The sequence below is a fragment of the Bactrocera dorsalis genome, chromosome 4 (genome assembly GCF_023373825.1).
Source record: "Bactrocera dorsalis isolate Fly_Bdor chromosome 4, ASM2337382v1, whole genome shotgun sequence".
Taxonomy (NCBI): domain Eukaryota; kingdom Metazoa; phylum Arthropoda; class Insecta; order Diptera; family Tephritidae; genus Bactrocera; species Bactrocera dorsalis.
In genome coordinates, this window is record NC_064306.1 from 58,834,334 (window position 1) to 58,853,284 (window position 18,951).

Sequence of the window (18,951 nt, forward strand, 5' to 3'; positions counted from 1 at the left end):
ATTTTGCACACATCTTTTTCTCACCAAAAAGCTGCTCATTTGTCAGAACCGCCGATATCGGAACACTATATCTCATAGCTGCCATCCAAACTGAACTTTCAGAATCAGTTTCTTGTTTTGGGAACTTATATATTCCATAAGATATCTTTACAAAGGTTATTCTAACTTCCTGTGGAAGCAGAGGAAGACGAAGACCTCCACTCCGTTGGAATGAACAGGTGGAGAAGGACCTGGCTATACTTGGAAACTCCTATTGACGCGTAACTGTGAAAATGCAGCGATGTCTATGCCAATAAAGAAGAAGAAGACACACAACTTCTTGGCAAATAAGACCGCTATATACAAAATCAGCAAATCTCTCTTCCAATTTTTTTATTTATTTCTAATAACAATAATTTTCCATATATGTCACCCTGTATTTGATGTTCAATAATTTTACGATCAACTGACTCGACGGCCTGAAAGTATGCTATGAAAAGTCTACAAATATTTAATTGCCTACAGTCGCCGGTTGCGAAGTACGCACTTCAGTTTAATGCCCGAATATAATTATTTTGCTCAACCGCTTTACAACTTTTTGGCCAGCGTAACCCCCGCTTAACCTAAACCCCAGCGGCATTGATGCCGAGTTACGACTCGGGCAATAGAGTGCCAGCGAAGCACGTTTGTTACACCTTTGACGCTGCCAAAAGCCAAAAGTCCACACATTTTTATCTCTGCTCATCTAAGCAGTAATCAACGCACCGCAATAATAACTGTGCTGCTACAACAACAACAGCAACTTTAACAACGGTAATAATAAGCGTAATAATACGAGGGATAGCGTTACAGTTACGGATGGGAGGGCGACGCGTGGGTAGTGGGGGGACAGCGACACATTAACGAACGGAAATCTGTTTATTGCCAATGTAATGGCCCGTATTGTAATTCAATAATTACATTCCAGGGCAAACTTTATGCCAAACGAGCAACGTTTGAGCTGGGGGGCAGACGCTTAGCGGCAGCGCGTGTAAATTAGTTGTCAGCCAGCGAGCCAGCAGCAGGACTAGCTGCTAACTTTCAATGTCTTTCAAAGAGCATGGAAAAAGTTGTAGCAAACTTTGGTACTGAAAAATATTTACTATCAGCAGAAAAACATAGCGTGAAAGTTCGCCGGAAGTATTTACATAGCACAACACAACTACAAAAACAGCAAAAATGGCAACAACAGCAACAAGAAGTTATAGCGTATAGCCAACAAAGTAAACGTCATTTTGAGCAAGCGATAAACAGGAAACCAGCGCCAGACAGTGAATGTGGCAAATAGGCTGAGGACGAACGCGTGTGTGGCGTAGATGTGTGTGTGTGTGTATGAATCTATGTGGGTTTGTAGTGTGTATATAGTGGGTGGCAAAGCCAACAATTACCATAATAAAAGTTTTAAGCTTGAGAAATTTCACGGAAACGGAAGTAAATATCATAAATAAGATTGCTGTGACGCCCACACCGCCGTTGACGACTGAAGCCAAAGTCCGCGTTAAAACCAAAATGTGTTGGTCTTTTTGTGCTCAGGTGAAACTTCTGTAGTCAACATGGTAGCTGGTGTTGCAGGAATATTTCGACAGACATTCTCAAAAGTTGTTTGTGTGTTTGACTTTCTCTGAACGAAACATTAAAAGGGCAACTTGTCGCCTATTAACGGAAGCCAATGCAGCAGGGGTGCGCGTACTAAGGCAACAGCAAAGGTTTTATTTTTGATATGAAAGCCAGTGCTGAATTACTAACTGTAATTTTAATAACTCGGATGAGAGAGTAGCTAATTTTGGTGTTGTTAACGAGGTTTTGAGGACTAAAATATTTCTTTTTACGAATATGAAAATAAATATCTAATTATGCTCTGATTAGCCCGCATTTTCCAATTGGCATTTGCATAGTCTTCCATACTAAGTTATTTATAGTATCTTGCATTACATTTTAAACAAAAATTAATTATCTGATCCCCGTAAGCTGCGACCTGTTATCGGACCAACAAGCGTTCGGCAGTCCTTTCTAGACCGTGTGAGTAAAAACGTTGATTTTCTTCAGGGCTCTCACACTGATCGGCTTCTCAGCCTTTTCGGATATTTCATTGTTTATCGTTAGCGACTCACGTATCTCTTGTACTGGTTCGGTAGACAGATGATAGGCACTTTTAGAAATTTAATCAGCTATTTCGTTTCCTGGAATGTCTCTGTGACCTGTAATCCAATATATGTAGTATATGAAGCCACATTCCCCCTCCATATTGAGTTTCCTCATTATTTTGCTATCCAAATTACTCCCACTAAGGGAGCATATGAGGCACTCCTTAGTGAGCTTCGGGAGTTTTCATGTCAGAATGGATTGTTTTGTATAATAGCTTCTTATAAAGAGTACCATATCCAGCTGAGGGCTAGTGTAGTCATTTGCATAGGTTATCAGTTTAGGTGGTTTCCTTTCAATTTTTTATAGAAGTTCATTATCTGCAAGTGACCGCAAGAGTGATGACAGTACATTCCCCTGAGTCGGTACTTTTTGCGCTAATCTGAGCAATCTGTGCTACCATCAAGGAGTTCATCAAGGACCCCAGCAAGTTTGTTGCTGCTGCTGCTGCCTCTGCTCCAGCTGCTGGTACTGGCGCAGCTGCTGAAAAAAAGGAAGAAGCCAAAAAGGAGGAGTCGGAGTCCGAGGAAGACGACTTCATGGGTTTCGGTCTCTTCGAGTAAACAACTCAACACTAAAGTTGTTTTCTTGCAGCTCAGTAGAGCTCTTATTCATTTTATGATGGCGGACTCCATCTGGGCTGCTTTGGCTGGGAGTAATTGTTGAATGTTCCACTTACATGGAGAAAGAGGCCCACGGCATATTCCTTATGCACTTTCTATATATAAGGACAATGAGTAAAGTGCAGTCCCCATGGATATACCCTTCGTATAGACGTACAGAGCTTGTTTCTTATATGGGCGACCAAAACCTTTTCAAATATTTTCAGAAGGCATGAGGTTAGCCATATTCGTCAACAACCCTATAGCTGGCCGCAGTTTCTAATTAGTACCTTTGTATTTATTATCCAATCTAGTACATATTTCACGTCATACATACCATATATCCCATTTAATTACAATCCTTCTTCGAGTATTTACATCACTCATCCTCTAATGTCCATTTCCAATAACCCATCATTTTAAGCTATGTGATGCGGTGAACTTTAAGCCAAGAAGATTTTCTCATCATTATTGTAATTTGTGAATTTCATCCCGAAAACGCAGTGCCGGCTTTGCGGCCAACAATGTAAAGCAAATTTTGTATATTTCTAAAGTGAACCGTATTCCAGTGCAGACCTTCTGCTACGTCCGAAATGGAACGAAGCAAGATCTGGGCTACACAAATTGCGGATGTCTTTCGGCAATCGCTGGCTTCAATTTGATGAGTTATTGTCGGTGGCGTTCTCCATTAATGGTTTCACGTAGTTTAAAAATCTTAAAATATAGCACTCCCTTTTAAACTCACCAAAATCCTTAGCATTACCTTGGCATCTGTGATATTCGGTTGGCCAGGTTTCACATATGATTTTTTGTTGTTTATGTTAAGGCTGTCGGAGCGAATCCGCATCAATTTGCATCACCAGTCACAATTCGATGCAAAAGCGATTTTTTGTATCGTTCAAGCATTTCTGACGAGAAAAATCGTATTTCAATGACTATTGGCTTCAATTCTCAAGACGCCCAATGTCTTCGTTTTTTAATGTGTCCAACGTTCATAAATGGGTGCTGGAGTAAATCCCGCATATTTCTATAGCGTGTTCTGAACCTTCGACGGCCCTTTTTCGCTCTTCACCCTGCTAGAGGATATTCGGAAGAAAATTCCATTAAAACATGATGCTTGAGGTTTTCTTCATATTAAAGTATTGCAGAGAAACTTTCCTCAAAAGCACTTTTCGAACAAAACGTTAACCTGTTTGACTAAAAAAATCGAATAGTCAAAGACAGTAGCTTTCCAACGCATACTCGGAAATGGAATAGTGGAATAATAATCAAGTGACGTCATCTCTTGACGTTGTAGAATTTCTTTTTTTACTTAGAAAAGAAAAAGCTATAAATGAGGTTTATAATATAATATTTTTTTATAGAAACACTAATCATTCAGGGAATTATGACAACTGAAGAATTTATAATCGTCACATTCCTACTAGTTCTAAAACTTATTCAGTAAACAATCAGAATAAAATAATGAGAAGACAAACAAAGATATGTATATACTTTACACTCCCTTAAATTATAAATACTACTTCAATTCAATAATTTAATTTCACCCCAACCTACATTTTCTGTCCTGCAATTTCAATCGAATCACGGTCAGGTTACTAAAGGCTGTTCACCCTGTCTTGCTATCCATTGTATTAACCCTTTCGCTTGATTTCACTTTTGCACTTATCAGCGTTCGTGATTTGTTATTTTCCATTCATTTATCATGATTATCATTCCTTTTACTTTTTGTCATAAATAATTATTGTTTCTTCTACATAGCCGAGTTCTTAATGAATTCAATTGTTCAAAAGTAATGGCAACTTCACGTTTACACATTAAGAAAAAAAATTACTGATGAAATTGAAAATCAGTTGTTTAAACAGCGCAACAATTTAGAATATCGTTTTCAATTCTTATTGTATTTCAAAGAAAATCATTAATTATATTTTCGGGAGTCGCTCTAAAGATATTGACTTTAATGCATTTTCATAACCGCTTTCATGGTTTTTACATCTCCCACTTGTTTTTTAGTAAATTAATTAGCTGACATAGTAAATCAAACTGTAGCTCTGAAAATTGTTGATTCGTTACCACTTAATTGTAACAAAGGAAAAAGGAAGAGCCAATAAAGAATAAGAAGACGGACAGTAACACAGAATATATTTTAGGAACTGGCAGAGCTTTAGACAAAAATTAACCTTCCAGTTTATTTGTTCAATTCAATTTCTTTAAGTAAAGGAAAAATAAAAATATTTTACAGGGAAATTAGTATTCTGCTGGGATGAAGACATCAATTCGATGTCTATATGCTAATAAGTACATACATTGTCTCTAAGATAGAAAAATAGTAGCTTTGTATACTGTGGCCTAAGCCAAATACTTATATCGAAACCATTGAACAGAAGTTTTTGTCCCCTATGCGAAATAGTCTAAGGCATAATTATGCTGTTGCCTTTTCGATATCAAAAAATCTGCAATAATGCTTATCGCAATCATTTTATCATTACTTCAAGACAATACTATACGAGGTGTGACAATTAAGTAATGAGACTGATCCCATAAAAACTGTATATTTGAAAATTATTCGACAACTCTGCCATCTCCTTCAAAGTAGTCCTCTTGGGCAGCTATACAGCGATTCCAGCGCGTTTTCCATGCTTTGTAACATTTCTGGAACGCTTCGACTGGGATGTCCGCGAGTACCCTTGTCACGGCCGCCTGGATGTCCATAATCGACTCAAAATGGGTTCCTTTGACCACCGATTTTTTTTTAGGAAACAAAGAAAGTCACAGGGTGACATGTCGGGCGAATAAGGCGGCTGTTGCAACACGGCGATCCCTTTAGACTTTACTGGCACACTCTGAGGGCGGTGTGGCACGGCGCGTTGTCGTGATGAAGGATCCAGTTACGAGCGATATCTGGACACACCATGTTTTTGCAATCTTTCGAGTACTTGGCAATAGTAGACTTGATTCACAGTTTTCCCCGGTGGACGATTCCACGGCTATCAAAAAGGGCAATAATCATCGTTTTCACCTTCGACTTGCTCATGTGAGCTTTTTTCGGGCGGGGGGCGCGCGGAGACAACCATTGTGAGCCTGGGCACGACTAAGAGCACTATCATCACACACTCTTACAATTTTACGGTTTCTAAATATTTTTCTTGTCAGATCGTATGACACCTATACCTCAAAAGACAAAGAACCGCTTGAAGTAATGAAAATATTGCTGCAGTTCAGGCGAGTGTTGCTAAAGACCTCAATATGTCGACTACAAGACGTTCTCAAGAATTGGAACTGTCTCAAACTATAACTTGATGGATTTTGAGAAAGGATTTGGAATTGCATCAGTATGAAATTGTTCTCACTCAAGAACTGAAGCCATTAGACCGACTTGAACGTCGTGAATTTGCTGATTTTCCTTCGGAACAACTTAAAACGATAACGATTTAGAAAGAATCATCTCTGTTTTTGTTACTAATTACTATTTTTATGAAAAGATATCATATCACTCCTATTGTAAATCACGATGGACAGATATCATATCAAAAATGTATCGTCTTAATATAGCAGCTACCAGTACATGCTAATTAAATAAAAATAGCTCTGAAAATAAACTGAAGCATATATTTGCATAATTAACCTTCAAGCGGGCGCGCGGTCATTTGTAACGGGAGCGGGCGCGCGTAACCGAAAAGACGTTTGAGATGAATAAAAGAAATAAAGCACTAATTATTCAGTAATTATTTATTTATTTGTACTTAGATATATTATCATTGTCCTTACAGTCTATTTTGTCAAAAAAAGTATTTAAAATTATTAAAAATGTAATGTGTAATAACAGTAACATAAACGTAAATGTACTAAGCGTCGTCGATTCGACTACGCGCGCCCGCTTGAAGGTTAAAACGAAATAGCTTTCAAGATTACCCAAATAAACACATATACTTATTAAATATTCATAGAAAATGAGGATGAACGGTCAATTATTAAACAGTTACTGACCACTCATCGCCATAAATTAGTAAAAGCGCGCGAATATCGACATAAAATAAAAATATGCAAATTAAACTCTAACCAACATTATTGTTTATACGATTTGTTTCTTGTCACATAAAATCGACATCGGTCGTTAAATAAATCAATATAAATCGAATCTACTTTTGAAAGACATTAATGCAAAACATTTATGCCATCTTTTTCACATAAAGCAATTATGTATGCAACATAAAAATCACACTTTGGCTTAAAAAATATTCAAAACAACATACAAATCCACACATACACACATACATTCATACATAATTACGCGCTTAATTCAAAGCTTCGACTGATTAAGGTGTTATACGCGTGCCCAGAGCTTCAAATGCCAGCTGAGGCAGTCAATTTTGATTAATCTGGTGTTGTTGTTTAATTATTTTAAATTTAATATAATCATAATTTTAGTTGATTTGTTTTTGTTTGCTTTGAATTGCATTTTTTCTTGATTGGTGTTGATGTTTTCGAAGGCAAATAAATGTGCGCTTGATTTATAGTTAAGCTAATTAAGCATATGTATAGCTTTTGCACGCCACTGTAGCTAAAGTCGTTTTTGGGTCAGTGACGCTATGCTTTTATTTTCGTTTTATTATTTTTTTAGCTTTTATATTTTTATTTAACCATACTAAGCTCATAATAATTTTGGTTTCGTGCTTCTCTACTTAATTGGCTCTAACCAAAATTTATAATTAATATAGCCTTAATTGAGAATGAAGTCGTGCCATTATGATGAAGATAAACTAATTATTGTTATTATTAGTTTTCTAATTTATAAAGAATATGAATTAATTAGTAATATGTAAAGGGTGATCCATTTTAAAGAAAAAACACAGAAACTTCAAACTTAATGATCCCCATTAAGTTTATTATCATTCGAAAGAACATTCTTTGCAATTTATTTTTTGAAGATTATCTCTGTAAAAAGTTGGGCGTGACTACGTCTCGGATGGTCCATTCGCTAAATCCAATTTTCGATGACTCGTTATTGCATTTCGTCTCGTAACTGGCGAATGACACGCGTGATGTTTTGTTCCAAGCCCTGTATCGAAGCGAAATTGACCGCATAGACTTTCGACTTCACATATCCTCACAGGAAAAAGGCTAACTGTGTGATATCACATGGTCTCAGGGGCCAATTGAGTGGGTCAAAACGTGAAATTATCTGCTCACTGAAGTGTTCTTTCAATAAATCCATTGATTGATGCGATGAATAGGAAGTGGCCGCGTCTTCTTGAAATCAAATGTCGTCGAGATCACGGGCTTCCATTTCAGGCATCAAATAGTTGGTTGTCATGGCGCGATAACGGTCTTCATAGTCGGTCTGCTATATTTTCTTTACTGCATGCTGGACATAGTCTAAAATAAAGGAAATAGGTCATCATAACATATGAATTCCTAAAGTGCTCTACCATAATTGTCACCAACACACTTTGCAAGCCCTAAATCCGTATTTAATCTTCATTTCCATATACATAAGTGTTTTAACTCAACTAAAATGTTCAAAGCTTAGTAAAAACAATATAAGAAAGCAAAAACAATTAATCACCACCAAACCGAGGTGGCTGCAATTATATCGTACTAATAACAATCTAATATGAAAACTGCCTGCGGCGAGGTGTTGATTTGTCCATTGCTAGCGACCGCTGAGTCATTACGTGCTCCACATATGTACCTGTATTTGCAGACAAATCTTATTAGCAGAAAATTCATTAACGTTTCTTTAGTGTTTCATCTGCTTCGCTTAATTTTGTTGTTGTGTTAGTTTTTATTGATAGATTAACTATGAACAGCTGAAGGCAACGACACAGTCTTCATACATAGTTTCGATGCCATAATAATAGGCCTGACCTAACTCAACCAGACGAAATCCGCAAATATGAAGTGCCTAGCTGTGCAACAACAACAAGTGTGCGTTTTTCATGTGAATACCCGTATGCATATTGTGGTGAAAGAGAGTGTATAATCTTTTTTTTCAAATTATTGTGTTGAATTAGTCTGAGGAAGGTCAGTGGCACGTGATTCAAGTCTAATTTGCAGACACCTCTCGAAGATTATTTACTGTAGTTTCGTTTTTTTTTAATTCTGACTTTAGTGCTTGTTTCTTGACTCGCTTTCAGTGCATCTCTATTTCTTTCATCCGCTGCAAAGATTTCAATGTCATTGTTAATTTGTTTAGTTTTAATATTTTTGGATGTATAAAAGCCGAACGAATTCCATCTTAAGACATCAAATTCAATTCGATATTCATAGTGAACAGTTAAACAGGAAATAAGAAAAATGGTTTGTGGCTTATATTTTTCTGAAGTGTGTCAAAATTAGAAAAAAAATGCAAAAAAATATATGTTAGAAAAAAATATACATATATAAAAGTTAATAAATTTTTTTTTTTAAATTAATAAAAATTTATTTATTAAAAGTTGTTTTTTTCTTTGCGTAAAATTTTATAAAATATAATTACAAAAGTGCTTAAATAACCAGAAATATAATAAAATTTGGGGTTCAGAACATTTTAAAAAATAATATTAAAATTCATTATTTTTTTAAAAAATAAAAATTTTAACAGATCCATAAAAAAAAAATTTAAAATTGTTTTCCTTTTTGAAAAAAAAAATCCATAAAAAAATATATTCAATTTTTGATTTTTATTTGAAAAAAAAAAAAAAAATTCCTTAAATTTTTAGTCAAATTGTAATATTAAATATTGAAAAATTCAAGAAAAATATATTCTAAGAAATAGAAAATATTTTACGATTATAGTACAAAAATTAAATTATATATATAAATTAAAAACTAAAAAACATAAATAAAATATATATTAAGAGGAAATTAAATAAATATAATTTATTTTGTTAAAATTAAAAAAAGAAATATGTTTTAAAAGATATTCAAAAAAATTGTCTTAAAAACCTGCAAAAAATATTTAAAAAAATTAACAATATAAATTAATTAGTTTTTTTGGATAATTTTAAAAATTATTTTATTTTTTTCGAATAATTTTAAAATATGTTTAAAATTTTCAAAAAAATTTTTTAGAAAAAAATGTGAATTTTATATTGATTTAATTTTTTTCTAATTTACATTTATTTAATTTTTTTTTACTGTTTTCTTATTGTTTATTACATATTTTATATAGAAAAGGGTATTAGAATATTAAATTTTATAATATATTTAAAAAAAATATTTTTTTATTTTTAATATATTTTTTTTTAATTTTTTTTTGTAATTTTAAAATAAGTATGTAAGAAATTTTTTTTTTTTTAGAAAAATACAACATTATTATTTATTTCAAAAAAAAAAATTAGCACTAATAATTATAAATAATTTCTTTAAAATAATAATAATTTTAACAACCCTCCGTTACTTACTTAAACGTATATATTTTAAAAAATTTTAATTGTATTTATTTAAAATAATTCAAAAACTCAAACCATTTCTTTCATCTTCTAGAAACTCACCATCACCTTGTTGGCACTCATTGGTTGCGTCGCCGCTGACGTCTCACACTTATCCGGCTCGTACTTGCCGCCCGTACAGCCACAACCTCAGTATCTACCACCTGCTCAAGAGTACTTGCCACCTTCGCAACCGCAACCACAATACTTACCACCCGCAGCACCGGAGCCACAATATCTGCCTCCTCAACCGCAATACTTGCCACCTGTGGCACCGCAACCCCGGTACTTGCCACCTGTTGCGCCTCAACCTCAATACTTGCCGCCTGCTGAACCTCAACCGCAATACCTGCCACCTGCCGCTCCAGCACCTGAGTACTTGCCACCTGTTGACACACCCGTCGCAGAGGATGGTTACCACTACAGAACCGTGAAGAAGTACCGTTTGAGAAGTCACTAAATTTGAGTGCTGTTGCATAGCAAGTGAAGGAGGCGTTGTTAAGGATTTTGTTACAGGGATTCATTATCGTTTTTAATTCCCGCATGGCATGCATACATACTATTTTTGTTAATTATTTTCTAAACTCTGACGAATTTATACATTAAAGTCATTTGAAAAAAGAAAAAATATTTTTATTCAAAGACTCTTATTACCACACGTTCATATATGAACGGCTTATAAACGTTAAAGGCATTACGAATTTCTCTGAATTAATTGTATTTCGCATATTCGCTTTACATTTCCTTTTGCATACTTTTAAGCTGAAATGTTAAGCCGTCTTACTAACGTACGTAAGCCTCGGCATTAACTCCCACCTATAGTATGTACTCACATACGGTACATATATGGCCAAGGTATACCCACTCTACTTTATAACCACTGCATTTCGACTAACAACCCAATAACCAGTCGTCTTAGGTGAATTTTACTTATCTTAACTCTGCAGTGAAGTATACATTTATGCGCAAAGAAAAGCTTCGTCTAACCAGAGCCCTTAAAAGGCTAAGACCAGCTGGTAGCATAAATAACGCATGTCACAAAATATTAGCCATTATCCGGAAGCAACTATTCAAATGCACGTAAGAAGCAAGCACAGAACAAAACAAGACAGCTAAATGCAGCGACAAGAGAGAGGATAAGCGGCAGAAAAGGAAGAAGTAGAAGTAGCAGAAGAGAAATGTCCGTACTTCAAACAAAAAAGAGCAACGCCTTATAAATAAAGAAATCTTATAAATCGCACATATGTCCATTTACTATACATATGTATGTAGATGTGTCGGAGCAATATCTGAATATGCAAAATAGGAATATTTTTTTGGAAATGTCTCTATTGGCAACTGAGATAGCATAGATAATCCTAGCAATGCGATTGCTAAGAAACGCTTTTACAAATATGTAAATACGTCTAAGAATTAATATTCCTGTTCGTTTATTGATTACAAGCACTCGTCTCACAAGTAGCTCGAACATATTTGCGAGTAAGGTGGTGAAAAATTCAGTCGAGTTCTATTACATTTAATCTGGTTTCTTTGCTGCTACATTTTTACTAAAAAATAACAAATATGATAGTCTTTCTTTTAAGCACCATTTTTCGGAAATGATTTTTATTTATTTAAAGAATTGTTTTTGAGAAAAGCTACTGTTTAAGAACTAAATAGAAGGCTTGTTCCACAAGTCAATTTGAAATCATCAGGAATTTCAAACGAGACGAAGCGGACTCAAAATATCAAACATGTTTATTTCTATGAGAATTGGACATAAAATAATCTCTGTCCAATCGAGACTTCAGTTAATAATTACTTCAAAAATATATCGGAACTGCTACACCATTGTCTCCTTGACTTTAAACACATTTAGTAGAATGGTCTCTACATCTCGCACAAGGCTTACTCATTTTATCCAGGTTAGCTCATGTTGAGGTCAACCTTTCTTGCTACATAAAAACATTTTCAAAACAATCTTCTTTTTAAAATGACTCAACCTTAGACAATAGTATAGATATGGTTAGTCCAAGTTTCGGTAAATGTTTCCTCATAAAAACCATTCTAAAACCGATAGTATTCTCCTTTTTTAAATAACTCCACCTTAGACATGAGTATAAATATGGCAATAGTTCACAAATCTATAGCGGAAAATATAAATATGTAAGGATTTATTGTTACATACTACGAGTATACATGTTCTGGATGTCAGACGATGGTCAGTGGTTTTGTATAATTTGGTATATCATTGAACAAGAATGCGGTAACAATAACATGCATGAAACGCATAGTATACAAGTAGGGAAAGTAAAGAAACAGAATCTTAATCCAATATCTAACTATACTCTTACAAATATTTTTTAGTAGTTAATTGTTATAATTCATTGGGGGATACCTCTGTTAGTTTCAAACACAAAAAATATATTTATTTTCTGATATTTCTGATATGTAGAACATTTGTCAAGGCTGATCCATTTCAAGGTTCCCTAATTTTTAAGAAAAAAACACAGAAACTTAAAACTTAATGGAATATATTTACAATATTATGATTCGAAAGAATATTCTTTGGCATTTATTAAAAAAAAAAATTATTTTAAATGTTGGCCGCGGCTACGTCTCAGATGCCTCATCCGTTGATTTCAATTTTCGATGACTCGTTCGAGCATTTCGACTGGTTACTGGCGAATGACACACGATGTTTTGCTTCGAGCCCTGATTAGAAGCGGAATTATCCGCAAAGTCTTTAGAATTTACATATATTCACAGCTAAAACTCTAATGGTGTGCTATCACACGATCTTGGTGGTCGACCGACCGGCTCAAAATGTGAAACTATCAGCTCATAGAAGTGTTCTCTCAATAAATCTATTGACTGAGAAGTGGCTTCGTTTTGTTGAACGAAGTTGTCGTCGAGATCATGAACTTCAATTTCAGGCATCAACTAGTCGGTTAAGACTGTTGACGATTATCTTCTCATCTACTTCTTTTTTTTAGAGATGTATGTATGTACCGATGATTCCAACGGTCACCAAACCACACCAAACCGTTGTTTTTCTGGATGAAATGATAGATTTTGAACTCTTCAGATTGCTTTTTGTCTTAAATGCGAGAATTCTGCTTGTTTGCATACCCCTTGAGCCAGAATGGGAATAATCGCTGAATAAAATTTGGTTTAAAAACATCGGATCTTTTTGGAGCTTTTCAAAAGCGAAGCGATGGGAAAGTCATTTCATAAGTCAGTCCGAATTACAGCGAATGGCGCCGAATCGCCTCTCTACGATTTTCGTCTAGATTATGTGCCGATTATGTTGATCATAAGTTGAGCGAAACGCGCGAAATACATTCTTTACAGAATGTAAGTTGGTAATAAAGTTGATCGATTTATAGATGTTGTTCAAGCATAAGTTTTTTCATATTGAAATTCCAAACAATTCTGAACAAAGATAACATAACTACTACTATACTTCAAACACTCTGATGTGACAGGGAGAAACTTGTTAAGGGAGTCTATTCTAGTTCTTGGCGATAGATATAAGTAATGATGATACAAAGTAGTCGGCGATAGACTTGAGAGAAACACTTTTGTCCAGCATTATGTATAATTCGGCTTAGATATCTAACAGCTTCAGAGTTCAAGGGACTAAATGAATTATCAAAATTAGATATCAAGACATTTTTAAGGTTAAAAAAAAGCGTTGACGTCCTGTATGACGAATACTCCATCTGGAATTAAACTAACTCCATCTGGCATCACTAAACACCAGAAAGGTCTATATATAGCGGAACAGCCGTCCAGTGTAGCCTAGTCAAACCTACTTTATGACAGAAGTTGTGTAGGTACTGTCCATTAAAAAAAAATGGCTGTCTCAATATTTGGCTGGTAACGATTTCCGATCAACCGTAAGTACTTGTGTTAGCATAATAAGTAAAAGGCAAGAGATCCAGTGAGCTCCTCATCTGTAGCGAGATTCTCTAACCGTAAGAATAGGAACCGGTCGTTATCTATTTAACGTCGGTGAGTTTAGGTTTAAATCTTGGCGGAGGTATTTAGAAAAAGACGGGGTAAAATATTTTCTCTTGTGGCTTGTGGTATTTGGCTGACCAGTTTTTCATGAGCTTTTGGTCTTATAGATCAACATAAACTAATAATTGATATATGTAAGTAGTTACACAACTCCTTCTTTTTAACTGGTATGATACGAGTATGGTAAGTTACTATCCAAAATCTCGCGATTTTAACCTCTAACAGCCTCAAAAAGTAAAATTTACCAGCATAAAGCAGAGTCATTTAACTAGTTGTTACTAGTTACAGCGTAGTTTATAACCGGTTAATATCACCGCAGGACACTTCTACAAATATACAAAAACAAAGTTGGGTATAAAAGCATTTCGAGCAAATGAACAACGAATATGCGAGTCAACTCAAGCATATTTCATTATTTATGTGCATTGAATGGAGCTGCTTGTAGCATTGACAATGAGTAACTATCGCCAACGAAATGTTAACGAGAGCGCCGCCGCACGAGCGAATGCAAGGGTGCGAGCCGGAAATATAGTGACCAATGATTAAGAGAGCAGAGGAGGGGAAATGGCTATCATTTGGACACAAAAGACGTATGACCACACAATGGATAGAAGAAAAAAGCAAAAAAACAACGCCGAGCTTAACTGTAGAATATACACAGACGCATGCAAAACAATAACAAAGCCATGGGATAGAGGCAAAGCGGCAGCGCATGCATTTGTGGTGGTGGTGCCGGGGGGATCCATGTGGACATGTAATTTGTGTAAAGCATGGAAACCTCTCAAGAAATTATATATGCCTGTGTGTGTGTATGTTTGTTATTCAGTGAAAAAATAAGTGAAAATGCACGACTTAAAAGGATTATGCCCTTGCTGCTTGACAATACAAAAGCGTCCATATTTCACTAGTCATATGTGAATAGCGATAAGGCATGTGGGGCGGAGGCACATGCATAGACACCATGTAGGTAATGATGTGAAAATCAATTTGCATAGCCACAAATGGCTTGACAGCCAGAATAAGCGTTAAGGAAATTCCATTTATTGCCGGCAGATTTATTCACAGTATTTACTAAGGCGGGTTTTCTAAGAGGTTATACTTCTAATATATGGTATACTATATAGGCAAGCGAAATGATTAATAACCTTGTGCAAGGATAATTGCCTGTTATTATGTAAATCAAAATGCAGTAAAATGGTCGCTTCGGATGGAAAACCTTGGGTCATTGTCAGAAGTGGCTTTTGTTATCGCACCCAAAGATATTAGATTGAATTCCGTGTAAAAATTATAGGAAAAAGGGTTGCGGGCATGGAAGTTAATACATTTGATGTTTTATAATAATTTCAATTTATTACCGTTAAAGATCTTTGTAAGCGCAAAGTAGAGGTAGGCGTCTATCAGAGCTGCGTTCTGTCACTGCTTATGTTCATCATCGTATTGGGTATAAAAAAACACGCCTGAAACGTAAGGAATAAGTTGGACTTTCAAGTCGATGGCATAAATCAAGAAAATGTGAAAGTATTAAGAAGACCAAGCATGCTTCCGGCGCCCTCAATGTGGTCTGGAGCTCCTCGATCATTACGCGGCGTACCAAAATACAAATATTGTCAAAAGAAAATGGGGTTTGAAGCGAGATCCAGACACAATCACCCGAAATGCTATCGCTTGGAATCCACAAGGCAGCCGACGGAAGGACTGACCCGCTCAACTAGGCGAAGGAATTTGGACATCAAAACATCAAAGATTCAAAAAAGTTAGAGCCAAATCGAGAGGATAGCGCAAGACTGAAATAAATGAATCAGTAATTGTGGCTCCTAACTCTTCCGCGGAGCCATTCGATGTAGTATATACAGCCGAGTTAACAGCAGCGCGACAGTCGTTTCTTCTTTTCGCAATGTGGTGCCAATTGGAGATTCCAGGCGATTGGTCTTTCCATTGGAGTGGAGGTTTTCCTCTGCTTCCTATGGCGTCTTCTCCGTCGAATAATTTCAGTATTCGTATAAGAAGGAAATAAAGAAAGATCAAGAATGCTTGGTAGGAACACTGTTCTAGTACTGTTTCTGCGACTGTAATTTTGAAGAATGCTGCCGAGTTAACAGTTTTTGACTGGATAAAACCTGGGCCCGTTCGGTTTGCGTAGAATAAGATGTCCGAATAGTTTGGAACTTCTTGGCACTCTGTTGGCTCGGATAGGTCAACTGACTATAACAATAACACATTTCGATTCACTTCTCCAAAACCCTGACCTGAAGATTTAATCTCTGAAGAGTTAATCTCTAAGTAGAGTGATTCTCAGCTTTACTTCAAATGTGTTTCGAATAATTTTCAAAATCTTTCAAATCAGTTTGCGGAGGACCTAAACTGTCACCTAATTAATAGTGCGAGGGCATTATCTAGAAGAGTAATGCCTAGGCTCATCTTTCAATGGTATCATCAACGTATTGGTTAAATGAGTTTCAAGGTATTCTAGTCATTGAACTTGTGCGATTTAGCTGACTTAGACGCACCTTAGAAAACCGCTCAGGTTTAATCCAGCATAAAATAAAATTTCAGACAGAGACAGCAGGGCCGACTGCTGCGGGTGCATTGCTTGCTCATTCTAAGGCAGCAAAGCAATCTTTCGGAACATTTCTCAGTTGTGTATGATACTATTTAAGCACGATTCGAAAAAGTTTCAGTATCGTTTTATGGCCGACGGTGAAACATTGATCCACTGTGCCACACCAGATACCAAAGAACAATCGAGTAAAGTCCCGTTTCCTGGAACTCTAAGGATACGATTCACTACTTAGATAAGTAGCTACGGGATTTCCTTCTTTATTGACATAGACATCACTCAAGCGGTTATCATCCGAGGAAGCTTCGCACTCTAGCTCGCCTTCCAATGGATGTTTTGGGCTAGTAAGAGGATACTTGCAAAAGAATCGCTAAAGGATATAGTTCCGTATAAGGAACATCTAAGAATATTCTGTTTCTATTAATCTACTGCTTACCATATGACCAAAGAATTGCACCAAAAAAAAGCAATCAACAAGTGCCTAATCGTGACACTTATTTATAAGTAAAAAAATCTAATCCAAATAATAAATATAATTAACAAAAAAATATATGCATGTGCAGCATAAAGAAATCAAAGCAGAAGAAAGAAACTACATTTCGACTAAGCAATTACAATACCCGCACGCTTCCATTGCCGATAAAAAAAGCAATTGCACGCGCCTCAAGATGTGCTACACGAAAACACAAAGCAACAACACATATGAATGTGAACTGCTCTAACTGCTTGTTGTTGCTGCGCTGGCTGCTGCTTTGAGCAGACAATGCGTACAATGTGTTCTGTGATATGACATGAATGATTTGCCTGCCAAGATGCATCATTTGTCAACGTGTCAAGCGGACTAAGGCACGCGACGCCCAACCACCCACCAAAGCATACACGAAGCAAATAAGCGATGCATACAAATACAAATATACAATAGAATGCTCGTGAAAACTTGGTGGCAAGAGTACAAGAAGTAAGGTGGCCGAGAAGACGCGACGAAGCGTGTGTGTGTATTAATAATTCGCCTGGTGTTGCAAATTTATTTTCATGCCCCATGCGCTGTGATATTTTATTTCGCTATTTTATTATTTATTATTACTTATTTTGTGTCTTGCACGCACACATATGTAACTATTAACATATTTGATATGTATATATTAATATATGTGGGTACTTGTGTGTCTTTTCCGCTTCCGCTTCGTTGTCTACTTCTTGGCGTTTATTCCAGCTTTTTGAGTCTAACTACTTTAGCTGCTTTTCAGCTTTGCCAGTCACAAAGGACCCCAACTATCCCTGAAGTAATTCAATGTTAAAGTTTTCTACTCCCTTTTGTTGTTGTTGTTTGGATTTTGTTGTGTTTTGCATGCATGCCACTTATACACGCATGTGGCACGCGCATAATAGTATTAGTAGAAGTACAGACATGTGGCAGCAACGAACAATTGCATTGTCATATGAGTGTAGAAGAGAAAAAGTAACAACAACAAAAGCAAACAATGAAGAAAAGAAACAACAACATCAAAAAAAGAAGAAAAACAACAACAACAATAGCAAAAAAAGGTAGAAAAACTACAACAAAAAGCATATTTGAGTACGACAACAAAAAAGCTGATAAGTAGCAGCTCACAATGCCTCACCAGCTCTTGGTTGGGGTAATGACAAGGCGAAGCAGAATATCAACAGTAAATTTTCTTCTTTTTTTCTTCATTTTCCTTTTTTTAATTTGTCGCCTGTGACACAAAACTATGACGGCACTTCAATTTCGCACACGCTCGGCAGCTGCGTTGCTTATTTAGTTAGTTAATTTCGCTCGACATTTAGCTGGCTCATTCACTTCAACTGTTGCCAAAGTCAATGTGGCCAAAGTTTTTCACACCAACTATGCTGTGAGTGAGTGTGAGTGTGTGTGTGTGTGTGTAGGTATACATATGTTTAAGTGGTTGTGAATGTGTGTGACTAACTTTTCAACTGCTTCATTGTCAATATCAAGGCATAAACACACATACATATATGAGTTGTAGCACATATAGTCACACAAATTGCTTCATAAACCATACGCAGACATACACACAGATATACATAAGTATATACATACACTCCTTTACCTCTCTGTATGTGTCTACTAACTTTGCAGACAGAAATGCACTCCGCTTCTTAAATCCTCATTTTATCAGCGCTCGCCTTTTTTCATAGCAGCTTTATTTCAATTTTTCGCTTTTTTTTTGGTTTC

At 35.9% G+C, this 18,951-nt stretch overlaps 2 protein-coding genes across 2 annotated transcripts in view; one reads left to right on the forward strand and one right to left on the reverse strand.

The window, feature by feature from the left end:
- The window catches only part of LOC105225696 (furin-like protease 2), a 725,052-nt gene that overhangs the window by 438,515 nt on the left and 267,586 nt on the right, over positions 1 to 18,951 (reverse strand). The window lies entirely within an intron of this gene.
- Positions 9,018 to 10,810, forward strand: LOC105225720 (uncharacterized). The gene is made up of 2 exons (XM_049455582.1): positions 9,018 to 9,062; positions 10,230 to 10,810. The coding sequence occupies exons 1-2, from the start codon at positions 9,060 to 9,062 to the stop codon at positions 10,632 to 10,634; spliced, it is 408 nt and encodes a 135-aa protein (XP_049311539.1). The 5' UTR covers positions 9,018 to 9,059; the 3' UTR covers positions 10,635 to 10,810.